This window comes from Myotis yumanensis, unplaced genomic scaffold (assembly GCF_028538775.1).
Source record: "Myotis yumanensis isolate MYYU_CA2020_CCGP unplaced genomic scaffold, mMyoYum1.0.hap1 SCAF_1, whole genome shotgun sequence".
Taxonomy (NCBI): Eukaryota; Metazoa; Chordata; class Mammalia; order Chiroptera; family Vespertilionidae; genus Myotis; species Myotis yumanensis.
In genome coordinates, this window is record NW_027223752.1 from 43437470 (window position 1) to 43451060 (window position 13591).

Sequence of the window (13591 nt, forward strand, 5' to 3'; positions counted from 1 at the left end):
CTGGCACTCAAAATGGGCTGTATTTAATTATCATAAAGGCTAAACATCATGGTTCTATCACCAGAAAATACTAAGAATATGGACAGAAATAACACTTCCTCATTTCTATTTGAGGATTTCAAAAGAGTACACTAGTAATTGATTCCCTTCTATCTTGGCTGCATTGTAATAGAACAAAAGCATTTAAAAAAAATGGGTCCTTTAATAAGGACCCAAAGTCAACAGCAAGAGCCAAGCATAGCTCCCATCAGCAGGAACAGGGCAGGGGAGGAGTTCTGTTGGACACGGGCCGCACAGCCCCTTCTCCACTCGCCCTGGTGTGTGCCAGCCCCGGGCCGGGCAGCAGGGCACAGCAGCATGTGGACAGGCAGACAGTTTTGCTGGCTCCCACTGGCTCCTCAGGCCAAAGTCCAGGCAGAAGTTGGCCTTGTGGGGTTCCTGTCGCCCTGCCAACCCCTGGCACTCCGGGGACACTCCTAGGAAAATGCTGGCCAAATCCGCATGAGAAGTCACCTCTTCACATTGTCTTCCACGTCGGGGGTTGGACTGAAGGAAACCCCTTCTGTCAGATGTTATGGTGTTTGTGCACCAGCCAAGGAAAGTGAGAGAGAGAGAAAAAGCAAGCAACTTGTTTAACCTCACGCAATGGAGAGAAAGGATTCTCCAAGGTAGTTGATCTGGGAATGAGGCCCAACAGGCCCAAATCTCAGCTCAGCTTGCTATTTTTTCACTTACTGATGGTTTTCAAAAATTTAAAGAATTATGATCCTATCTATGTTGGGCCATCATATCATTGCTTTCTCAAAGAGGGAGTGGTCCAACATCATTGTTGGACAAATATAGAAAAATCTGCGCACCATTTGACAATGGTCAATACACAAAGCACAGTCAGATATACATATCTAGCGTATAGACAAATTGAAAAAGCAGATATGCTCAAAAAGGAAAATGCCTTCATTGGCCATTCTTAAGGCTCTAAGTAGGAAATACTACTTTTAATAAGGTTCCTTCAATACCACATGTATGTATAGATGCTCAAAGATTTACATCCATGTACAGATAGATGTTCAGAAACAGACATGATCAGCTCATGCATGCAATCTCTTTCCTGGACCAATAAAGACAATGCATTTCTAGGGAACGTTTATGATTTTTATTATACTTGATTTTAGAAAAGTGGAAATCATAATCTTACATAATTTCTTTCAAATGGGTAAACTTAGACAATTTGCCAATGCTTCCTTAAATTTTCACACCACGCTGAACTCCAACAGGTTTTTGTTTTAAGGTAAACCAGGTTTTCGGTTCCTCCCTGTGGAGAAGTTACTTTCAAGTCAGTGAAAGTTCTTGGCCCATGATTAAAAGTCTTTGCCAATTAGTACTCAACAACTTCAATTCATTTTTTTCTGGTTCAAGATGAGTAGGAGCCTAATAAGGCTGTGATAAAAGGGCAAAAGGCACTGAGAGCCAAAAGCGGATTAATGAGCTCCTCCATTTATTTGTCTTCCTAACAGCTGAACTGTTACAACTATTGACACTCTTCAAAAGGTTCCGCTCTGAACCCTGTCCAGGCACTGCAGGCTCCAATGGACATCTTCAAATCCAGAGAATGGAGGGGCAAGAGCTTCCCCTGTGTGGTGCCAAAACCAACAAAGCCCCATGGATCAGGTAATGAAACTTCAGCTTTTCCCCCTTTGAGATTTATTTACTGGCAGCTGACAAGGGGCAAATTCAGCTCGAATTGTGCAGTCAAGGCCCTGTCAAGCTTTTAGAGGCACCCTTGTCTTGAAGCACCTTCATGACTGGCATTTCACTCAAAAGCCCTCGGCGCTGGTCCTTAACAGCTTATGACATCACAAAGGACACTCCAGACAGATGCCTACATGGCATCCTGCAGCATTTTAAAAGAGAATTAGTGGTTTTAATTATGGTCGTAGTATGAAAGGGAACCATGCAAGCTCCACGGGAGACCTTTGATCAGACCCTTTTGCTAGTACAATGCCACGGAACTGTGACTATTCCTGGTAAGGGGCCTTTTCTTGCTGAATGACTCACCAGTGATCTTTGAATGCAGACAAGCTTCTAGCCCTCCCTCTTCATTAGTGAGCATTTCTATACAGGGGCCTATATAGTGCTCGGAGTCTCGGAGCTATACAATCGGGGGGAAAAGAATCCCTACGGATTCGGGCCTCTACTTAGGAAGTGCTGAAGGACTCTGAGTGACTTTATTCATTAAAACAGGTTGCTATTAATTAACTGTCATAATAAAATAAAGAACCATTATTTGCATTTCTTACTATGTTCTCTTTAGTAATATGTATAAAAGATCCTTGTAACAAAAATGAATTTATTGAACCATTTCCCCATCCTCCCCCTCGAATCCCCGCCTTCTTCTTCTTCTTCTTTTTTTTTTTTTTTTTTGCATTTTGGCAGCAGGAGCCTACTAATTATTGGGCCCAGATTTATGAGCACAAACAGAAGCAAAACATAAATATAAAATTAATTAAGGAATTAAAAAATTCTTTTTACTGGCCAACCAGTTTACACGACTGGAAAAAAGCAAACAATGAATTAGCTTTATTTTTCAGTGCTTTCAGAGAATTGCCTAAGACAATAAAGCCCCAACTTTTTTCAAAATATCATCGGTTGGTGTTTAGCTTGAAACAGGAGATTATGAAACAACCACAGCTAATAAAAAATAAAAAATGAAAGAATTCTGACTTGCAGCAAAACAAGATTCACTTTTTTGTGTTTTTTTTTTTTTTTTTTTAAAGCCACTTTTGGGAAACAAAATGTCTTTGGTATGTATGGTATTAATGTTTGAAGAATTTAACCTTCAAAACTGATCCCAATAAGGAGGGCCCTTAAAAGATGCACAGTCAATATTTTAAGTATATGAATGGAGTCCATTCTCTTTTAGAATCTAATGGAGCAACATCATTAGGTGAAAAGTTGCAAAAGGGGGAAGGATGTTCAGAAGATTCTCCCTGAAACGCTAACTTGGGGACAGGGGATAAACAGATTTTGTATGAACAGCACAATTCAGTCACAACCACCCCACCCCCAACCCTCCCAATTACTTCTATCTGGGAAGTGACTTAAGTCTTCAATTTTTTATCAGTTTCTTTTCTCTGAAGAAAAAGTTTTGGACCTCAAAAATTTGGAAGCAGGATGACAAGCAGGTTTTCCACATTTTGCTGTCTCAGGCATTTTTCCTGTTTCTCAGACTCTGCAGTTCTTTTCTTAGGTGCTTTAGAGCGGCTGAAATATCAGCCAGCTGCGGGTCATTCTGCGCTCTCTGAGTGTAGAGGCGGAAATGTCTGATGGTTTCCGATAACAAGACTTCAGGGTCTGCGCCTCCTTCCCGAAGGTGCAGCATCCGCTCGCAGGCAATGGCATAGTTCTTATGCCAATTCACTGGGTGTTCCTTTTGTAAATAGACAATCTCCTTATAAAGCTGGAAGACAGAAAAATGATGGTATTTCATTCTTATCCCTTTACTTCCTCCCCCCCAAAAAACACCATAAAACACAGAAGAATTAATAACATAAGAGAAAAAAAATCCAAGCAGCCTGCGGTAGAAATCTAATTGTTGCCAGGCCATGCAGAAAATGCAAGGAGGCTACTGTAATTACTGCAGTGGCAGGAGGCAAATGTGCTTCGTCTAAAACTGCTTCTGGGGTTTTTCAGATGTTGCAGAGGAAACCTAGGACACACTGCGTCAGGACAAATGCTCTTCCCGCAGAAAGATGTTCCGGGAAAGAGATTTAGTTCTAATTCATGGAAAGCTATTTACTCACTAGGCAGAAAGGTTGAAACTCTAAATTTAGCTGTTGGAGAAAAAAATATAGCTTTCTTTAGAAAACTGCATGGGAAAAGAACTTGAAGGAATTTAAATTTTGTCCCTCATTTTTACATAAATATCTCTCTACATTTAAAACAACAGTAATAACAATAGCAATATTAAAACAAACCCAGCATCGAACAGGCCAAGCATAATAGACTTTAAGAGATATCTTTAGAATGAAACATTAAAAATCTTCATAGTATCCTATAATTACAATTTTGATAGTGAAAACTTTGCCCACAGGAATTAGAAATTTTATTTCTCAACACCAGGTAGTAGTAATTAAACAGAGTTGGAATTTTTTTGGATACAGTTTTCTGGTGGAAAACCATGGAAATTTTACAAAAGTAGATATATATCTGCAAAATGGAAGATTACACTTGTTGCATGGGAATTTCAGCCTTCCTGGGATTGTCAAGTTGGAGTGGGATCCATAGGAACTTGAGTTTACAGTAGACTCCATGAGAGCTCAGAACAGCAACCATGTTTTCTCTAGGGACAAGTGCTTTCTGAATTTACGACTGTATTCACCATATCACTCACTTGAAAGGAACCCAATATATTATCTATTTCCCCAATGCCTACTCTAGAGCAGACAAATGCATTTCTAATTTATTTTTAAATAGCATCCACATGAAAAGTTCCACAATCCATGCATGATATGCCATTTTGACATTTTATAATCTTCAGTGTTTAAGTTGCTTTTTATAGCAATTTCCCCCAAAGTTTCCTTCACTTCACAAAACAGGAAAGTCATCCCGCACTTTCATGAATATACTTTCAAATTCACCAAAGGTAAGTAGGAAGTTAAACCCCCACTCTTTCTTTTTTTTTTTAATTTAAATTAATTTATTGATTTGAGAAAGATTTGTTGTTCCACTTATTTATAAATTCATCAATTGATTCTTGTATGTGCTGTGACTAGAGATTAAACCCGAAACCTTGGTATATTGGGACAACTCTCTAACCAACTGAGCTACCCAGCCAGGGCCTGCCCTCCACCCTTTCATTCGCTTGGCATTGTTTTCTACCTTTCCCCATAGTCTTTTTCCTCTTCCTACTCTCTTCCTGATCCTCCCTCTGATGAGGGACACATGGAGAGGGCGGGGCACACTCCCCAGCACAGAGCAAGCGCTCAGGAACTGTTCCTGTTCTTTACTTCATCAAGTTTTCAAAATTCTACTAAGACCCTTAGTGTGGTTGGGTCTCAACGTTTGTTTGGCTTCCTGGGACCACAGTCAGAAGACAAAGCTATGCTCTTTCCCTTCATCTTTCTCATGAAATCTCCACCAGCCATGGCCTGTCGTTTTAAGTGTCGCAGGGTCATGACTCCTGCAATAGAGAACGACCTGTCAGAACTTCTTTTCTAAATAAAGTTAGTTTCCCATTACTATGATAACAAATCACCACAATATAGTGGCATAAAACAATATGAATTTATCATTTTACACTTCTGGAGGTCAAGAGTCATAAAATCAAGGGAACTGTAAAATCAGCAGGCTCTAGAACCCATTTCTTTGCCTTTTCCAGCATCCAGAGGCTGCCTGTACTCCCTAATTGTGGTCCCTTCCTCATCTCCCAGGCCACCTGCCTAGCATCTTCAGATCTTCCTCTTTGACCTCTGCCTGCACTGTCGCATCTCCTTCCCAGACTCTGACCCTCCTGCCTCCCTCTTCATAAGGACCCTTGTGAGGGGACACTGGGCCCACCTGGATATGATCCAGGATAATCTCCCCACCTCCAGATCCTCCACCACCTCTGCCACGTCCCCGCCACCACGGAAGGTCACAGGTTCTGGACATCTTCAGGGGGACCATTATTTTGCCAATGACAGCCATTTACTTTAGTATTATTTGTGATACATGAGTATTTTTTCCTTTTACACTGCTTTATGATGGCAAATAAAGCTGGAAACTAAAAAGTAAAAACTCTGTGACACACCCTCTCTCCATCCCAACAACTCCCACCCTCCCACCAAATCCTATATAATAAAAGGGTAATATGCAAATCGACCAAACGGCGGAACAACCGGTTGCTATGACACGCACTGACCACTGGGGGCAGCTCCTGCATTGAGCATCTGCCCCCTGGTGGTCAGTGCGCTCCCACGGCGGGGCGCACCGCTCAGCCAAAAGCCGGGCTGATGGCTGGCGAGCGCAGCGACAGTGGCAGGAGACTCTCCCACCTCTGCAGCAGGGCAAAGGATGTTTAACTGATGGCTTAGGCCCGCTCCCCATGGGCTCCCGGACTGCGAGAGGGCGCAGGCCAGGCTGAGGGACCCTTCCCCCGAGTGCACGAATTTTGTGCACCGGGCCTCTAATATACTGATATATGTAGAAGTATACCATACGTCATATGCGTGAGTGTAGAGTTGAGCTTTCACATTTGAAGGCACATTTACAGTTTCTGCCAGGTTAAAAATGAAGAACGGTGTTTTCATCCTGGAAGGGTGAGGGGTAAACACTTCATTAAAATCATGCTGTCAATTTCAAATTTATCTGCCAGACTTCCACTGATAAAGAACATACAAAACCCTTTATTGCATCATTTTTACTTCTCTAAGATTCAAACATTTACTCTGCACCAACAGTAACCCTTTCTTCCCCCAAATGCCAAGACACTGCTTTCACACTGATTGCCAGATCTTTCAGAAAAAAGCTATGTTCATCATCACTATTATACGTAATTTCCCACCAAGATGTGCACTATTGTTATGCAAGAGAAGCAGGGAGCGGGGGACTTGCTGAGTTTGGTGCCCGCTGCAATGGCTCAGGCTGTGTGTGACCAGCTCCTCAAAGGTGGCTGCACGCTTTGACCACGCGAACTCATCCAAATTGTATTCAGCACACCAATTAAATCAACACCCACCCGAATAATAACCTGCTTTTTTCTTTTATGTGACTGCTCCCCCAGCTTTCCTGCATTCAATCATAGAGAAGAATTGTGCAAACATATGGTATATCTTTGTTCAGTTCTTCAAAGTATTTGTCTTTCTAACTAGGCTGATAACTTGAAATATGCCGTTTTCTGATATTTTCATAAACACTATTGCATAAACTATAGTATATCTATTTTTATAATTGTTAATTTGGAGCTGGATTTCTTGACAATTTTTTTTTAAACTTCTTTAAACTTATAAGTAAACCCTTTATACACCGTAAGTCAAGCCTCAGTGCAAAGCACAGTCCCTGGCCCGGAGTGAGCTTCCTCCCTTTGCAGCAGGAAGTACGTCCTATGTACATGGGACCCCCATCTGTATCATTTAGAACTTTTACATTAATATTTAGGCCAAAGTCTGTGAGCATTAGGGATTTTGAATTATTTTTAAACGACAGGAACCAAGAGAATCAATAGCATCACCATGAAGCGTTCCATACAGGAAGAACAGAAATGTATAGCATGGAGCACATTCATATTCAGATCTCTTTTAACGTATCTGATTGTTCCATAGTCTGAGCGGCTCGAGGGTAGGGACTGTGTTGTATTAATGTGTGCAGTCTCTGTGCCTGGCACAATGCCTGGCTTCTAGGAAGTATGCAATACGTGCCTAAGTAATTAACTAGAACATTACACGTGGGCACGGTCATTATCAACTTCTCCTCCATCACACTCACTCTGGCTTAGCTGAGGCGGGAGAGGACAGGAGTGGTGCGGGTCCGCGTCAGATGGGCACTAGCAGCTAAGTGGCCTTGGACAAGCACCCTCTCCACCTCCAGTGTGGTCTTTTGTAAAATGGAGATAATAATAACTTTCAGATAGGTTGTTGTGAGGATGAAATGAGGTTACTCATCACAATGACTAGTACACTGCCTCAAACAAAACGATGGCCCATGTCATTTTTATGATCACCACCCACCCCTGTTTCCTCAATGAAAAGTGCCACAGGCTACTTCTCTGCCGTGTTAACAACAGGCCGCAAACACAGACGTGCAGATTAGTCACCTTGCTTGCCACATCTCCTCATTGGCCACAGATTCCCAAGAAGATGGATCAAACCTGTAGTTACAAGAAAACAGTAACGTTTTTCTGCCAACCACATTTATTGCTATGGACATGTAATCTTTTATAATCTTATAAGGCAAATGAAATAGACTGGATCTTGCCCTGGGTGGGTTTACTCAGTGGTTTAGAGTGTCAGCCCGTGGCCCAAAGGGTCTCAGGTTCGATTCCCAGTCAAGGGCACGTATCTTGGTTTCAGCTTTGCACCCCGCCCCCAATAGGGGCTCCTGCAGGAGGCAATCAGTAGGTGTCTCTCTCTCTCCCCTCCTCCTCCCTCCCTTTCACTCTCTCTAAAAAAATCAATGGAAAAAATATCCTCGGGGGAGGATAAAAAAATAAAATATAGACTGGATCTTGATGTACCAATAGAGACTGAAATAAAAAAAACCTATTCTCCTAGAAAAGGTGGATTGTTAGCAATTTGAAGTTTTGGTAAATGTGTTCTTAATCTGCATAATGGGCCCCAGTGCCTCATGGGAGCAAACAAAGGATTGGTGGGAAGAGGCTGGAGGCATTTAGGGAGCCAGCTGTTCTAAGAACTGTCACTGTCAGCCAGGCAAAGGGGCAGGGCTAAGGCCTCAGCTGCTGGGGTGCAGCCCCAGCAGGTCCAGGGATCCCCAAAGGTGTGGACGGAGTCGGCGAAGAATGAATGACATGGAAACTGGTTTCAGTTCATCAGCATAGCGAGGTTCTCCCTCCAGGATCTCCAGCGAAGTTCTGGTCAGGATCTCCAACCAAGTTCTGGTGCCATGTTCTCTTGCTAGGTTCTCCAGCCAGGTTCTCCAGGTTCTCCAGCCAGGTTCAGTCACCAGGTTCTATCCAGGTTCTTTTGCCATGTTCTGTCTAGGTTCTCCAGTGAAGTTCTGTAGCCAGGTTCTGTCCAGGATCTTTTGCCATGTTCTCTCGCTAGGTTCTGTCTCTAGGTTCTGTCTCTAGGTTCTATCTCTAGGTTCTTTAGCCAGGTCCTCTCACTAGGTTTTGTCTGTAGGTTCTGTCTCTAGGTTCTTCAGCCAGGTTCTCTCGCTAGGTTCTGTCTGTAGGTTCTGTCCAGGTTCTCCAGCCAAGTCCTGTCTCTAGGTTCTGTCTCTCTCTAGGTTCTGTGTCTAGGTTCTGAGTCTAGGTTCTGTGTCTAGGTTCTGTCTCCTGTTGTCTTGTTACATTTTTATTTATACCAGTTGATTCCAATCCTATCAATCTCTATTCCAAAGGTTAGGGCGTTTCTTATCTCCATTCCAGGGAGTAAAGATTATGTAGCTTAAGTGTGATTGTTTGTAGTTAAAGTTATTAACTACCTGCCTGGCACTTAGTTAAGGGGTTTTATCCCCTCCCTAACTTCAGGGAAAAATCCCCACCTGAGGAAACAACCTTTCTCAGAGAGGTGACCTTGTTTAAAACACATGGCACTAAGGAGAGCAAACATATTAAGAACAATATACTGTATATGCCAGGTCCCTTGAAACATATGCTGTGCAGATGTTTCTTTCCTGCAGCGACCTTGTCAAGCAGCAAGGATGGACCAGCTTCCGGCACTCAGCCACTCTATGGACACAGCTAAGAGCCAACGAGCTAAGAAGCAAGGGACAGGCCTGAAGAGAAGGGCCTCCTGGCTTTGCTACATCACTGCTGGAGCTAGATGCTGCTCAAGGAACATTGGCTAAACTATTTACTGATTTTCTTTCTTTCTCTTAATTAAACGTTCTCTTATGTATCCATTTTGACTGAACAAAGATGAGTTATGTTGTGTCCTTGTACTGTACTGTCATCAGCTGTTTACAGAAGAGGTTATTTTCTATCTTCTCCCCATGGTGGTCTCAGAGTGCTCTGATGTAGACCTACCTACCCATCTCTGGTTCATGCACAGCAATGTGGTCCGTTTGCTCGATTTGATTAAAAAATCCTTTAGAGCATTTTTCATATGATCTTGCCTGTTGTCCTGGAACTATAAGCAATAATTATCTAATCTTTAAATAATTCATATTTTAAACATAGGCAATGGAGGCACCTTTCTTTAGATGGTGACTCAGTTTCCATATGGGAGAAAGTTGCTTCAAGGAAGAGTAGCCATGCCCAAAACAACATAAACAATTGTGAAGAAAATTTCAAGTCCCAGTCTTCCCTATAGAGAAGTTAGCTGCCACTCTAGAAGAAAGAAAAATATGACCAGTGTATGATGTGGAAACTATCACATGCTACAGAGTGACTTTCTTTTTGTTAATCCCCACCTGAGAATATTTTTCCCATTTTTTTTTAGAGAGAGTGGAAGGGAGGAAGGGAGGGAGGGCGAGAGAATAGAGAAAAAGAGAGGGAGAAACATTAATGTGAGAAACACACATCAATTGGTTGCCTTTTGCACCCACCCCGACCAGGGCTAGGAATTGAACCTGCAACCTAGGTACATGCCGTTGACTGGGAATGGAACCCACAACCAGAGACGGCCAACTCTATAACCATTGAGCAACACTGGCTAGGACCCAGAGTGACTTTTAAAGCTCAGCTGTAGTTAATGAATCTCTTCCACCTTAAGGATATGAGATACTGGCTGGCAGACAATATGCATTACAGGAGTTCCATGCATCTAACTATTATGTCCACTCAACCACAACCTCCCTTTCCCTTCCATTGTCCCATTGTTCTTCAAACATGAGGACAAGAAATACATGTTCTCTTTCTCTATTATGATACTCCATGGGCAGCAAATGACTATATTAATAACTAATAAAAATAGAAAATATCCAAAAATTTAAAGGCATCTCAAAAGAGTGTTTTTTTAGGCACACAAATTGCTATACTCTGATAAAAAAAATATTACTCTATTCGTACCGTCCATATTCTTCAGTCCAGTTATAGATATTTCTTGTAAGTTTAATCCACTCCTCAGGGTTGAATACGATCTCTGAAGGAACCAATTTGTCACAAGAGCCCCATGGCCAAAGTGAATAGTTCTTTTGCCAAGTTGGGTCACCCTCATGAATTCCTATGCAAACAAACGTTTCTTTTCTATAGAAAACAGAAAAAAACATATGATATATTTTTACCTTAAAGTTCTAAATGTTAAATAAATGTAACTCATGATGGGTCATTTTTGACTCCCTAACCTTATTCACCAATAAGCCAGTTGCAACCATTTCGGTTTATTTAAATCTTTCCCAAAAAGATTGTTTGAAATTTACATTAGTGTGAAAAAAGCTGTTTGGGGGGCTGGGGAGAAGTAAACAGACATACATGATAAAACCTATCTGTTTGTAACATTATAAGAAACCACCTGTGGAGCAAACACATTCATATCATCAGAATTCTAAAAGAAGAGAAAAATGTTTAAAAAATAATGTCTGAAAAGCTCCCAAATTTTGGAAAAGACACACCTTACTGATTCAAGAAACTGGTCTTGTATGCATGCATATAAGCCTAACCAATGGACACAGACAACAGGGGGTGAGGGCATAAGTGGTGGGGGGGGGCAATTATACAGGAGAACGTCCAGTCTAATTAGCATATTATGCAAATAAGGACACATATATAATACCTTAATCAATAAAGAAATTAAAATAAAATAAAATTGGAAAAAAAGAAACTCAATGAACCCCAAACAAGTTAAATTCTAAGAAATCTATGGCCACGTATACCATCATCAAACTCCTGAAAACTAAAGACAAATAATCTTGAAAGCAAACAAGGAAAACAAAACATTTCATCACACAAGGAAGCAATGATTTGAATGACTCTGGATTTCTCAACAGAAACCATGCAGGTCAAAAGTATGTAAAATAACATTTTTAAAGTGCTGGTGGCCCAGCCGGTGTGGCACAGCGGTTGAGCATTGACCTATGAACCAGGAGATCATGGTTTGATTCCAGTCAGGGCACATGCCCCAGTTGCGGGCTCGATCCCCAATAGGAGGCACGCAGGAGGCAACGGATCAATGATTATCTGTCATCACTGATGTTTCTATCTCTCTCTCCCTTCCTCTCAGAAATCAATAAAAAAAATAAAAAATAAAGTGCTGGGGGTGGGGGAGAAGAATTATCAACCCATTATTCCATATCTAGAAATATACATCAAAAATAAAGGTGAAATACATTTTCTGATAAAGGAGAACTAAGAAAATTCATTGCATAATAGTCTTGATGTAAAAGAAATGTTAAAGGAATATCTTCAGATGCGAGAGCAATAATACAAGAGGGAAACTCGGAATATCAGGAATGAAGGGAGAGCAACAGAATTGGTAAATATATGTATTAATATTTTAGACAATTTTTCATCTTAAATTTTAAATATATATGTACCAGAGGACTGATGCATGAAATTCGTGCAAGAGTAGGCCTTCCTTCCCCTGGCTGCCAGCACCAGCTTCCCTCTGGCACCTGGGACCCGGGCTTCCCTGGCAGCCCCGGTTTTGTCTGGAAGGTTGTCCAGGAGAACGTCCAGGAGAACGTCCAGTCTAATTAGCATATTATGCTTTTATTATTATAGATGACAGTTGAAAATAATCACATGTTGATATAATACTATGACAACACAATCAAAGTGGGATGGTTAAAGGGACTTACGTAGCAGTAAGTTTTCTATATTCCACTTGAAGTACTAAAATATGATCCTAAATAGACTGTGAAAAGTAAAGTATGTATACTGTAATCCCAAGAGCAATCACTAAAAATAATTTACCAAAAGACATGGTAAAAATCCCAATAAAGAATTTAGAATGGAATACTAAAAAAATCAAAATTATCTAAAAGAAGGCAGGAAAGGGCAAACAGTGGAATAAAAAAGAGGGAAGAAAAAGCAAATAATAAATGGAAGACATACATCTGAACATATCAATATTTACACTAAATGCAAATGGTCTAAATACACCAATGAAAAGTAGATAAATGAAAAGTAGATATTGTCAGAATGAATAATAAAACATGATCCCACGTATATTTTATCTAGAAGAAACCACATGAAAATACTATTTAAAAAAAAACCAGAAGGATATTTTTTAAAAATACACAGAAAGGTACAAAGGCAATTCAGTGAAGAAAGGATAATGTTTTCAACAAATAATATTTGGACAATTTGACATTCATATGCAAAAACACTCAGAATGTTCATCACCATGCTGTATTACAATAGCAAAAGTCTAGAAAAAACAATATCCAACAATACTCGGTAAGTTATCATGAATCTATGTGAGAATTTTATATAGCTCCAAAAATGATGTTAATGAAGACCATTTATTGAGTGAGTGGGGGAATGCTCATAATAAGATATTAGGTGAAAAACTGACAGGAAACTCAGTATTACCCCAGCTATGTAAAATATATTAGACAAGTGTATGTATGTGTGCATATAAATAAGTAATTTGTTAAAAATAAATGGAATCCCGAAAAGCTTCCTAAAGTGTTAACGTGATTGTCCTTGAAAGACAGATGATATTGATCTTCTTTATACTTGTCTGAATCGTCTATAGTTTCCACAAGGAGCATGAGATATTTCCATAATGAGGAAAGGCCTCATCCATGCCAATAGAATAAATCCCTTCATGACCAGGGCCCCACCATCCCTCCACACTCATTCCCCTCACCTAGCCCTCTAAGCCCTGAGCTCTGATCTCACTGGGCCACTCCTGTGTCCCTGGAGCTCAGCAGATCCTTTCCATGACTCTGCACATGCAACTCCCTTGAGTCAGCCTTCTCCCACCCACTTGACAAATTCCTACTTAGCCTTTAGGTCTCCACATACTAACATTATCACACTTACCAGATG

The 13591-nt window shown here is 40.9% G+C and overlaps 1 protein-coding gene across 3 annotated transcripts in view; it reads right to left on the reverse strand.

Annotated features, from left to right (window-relative positions):
* Positions 1-2554: 2554 nt before the first annotated feature.
* TMEM260 (transmembrane protein 260) overlaps positions 2555-13591 on the reverse strand; it is a 55679-nt gene continuing 44642 nt past the window's right edge. For 2 of the 3 annotated variants that reach the window (XM_070419175.1, XM_070419163.1), the window contains 4 exons: positions 10667-10843; positions 7790-7843; positions 6198-6288; positions 2555-3457 (listed from right to left, as the gene is read on the reverse strand). In XM_070419175.1, the coding sequence (XP_070275276.1) occupies positions 3203-3457; positions 6198-6288; positions 7790-7843; positions 10667-10843 (577 nt within the window). In that variant the 3' untranslated portion in view covers positions 2555-3202. The remainder of the gene's footprint in view (positions 3458-6197; positions 6289-7789; positions 7844-10666; positions 10844-13591) is intronic. The other variant, XM_070419170.1, reaches the window with a different exon arrangement.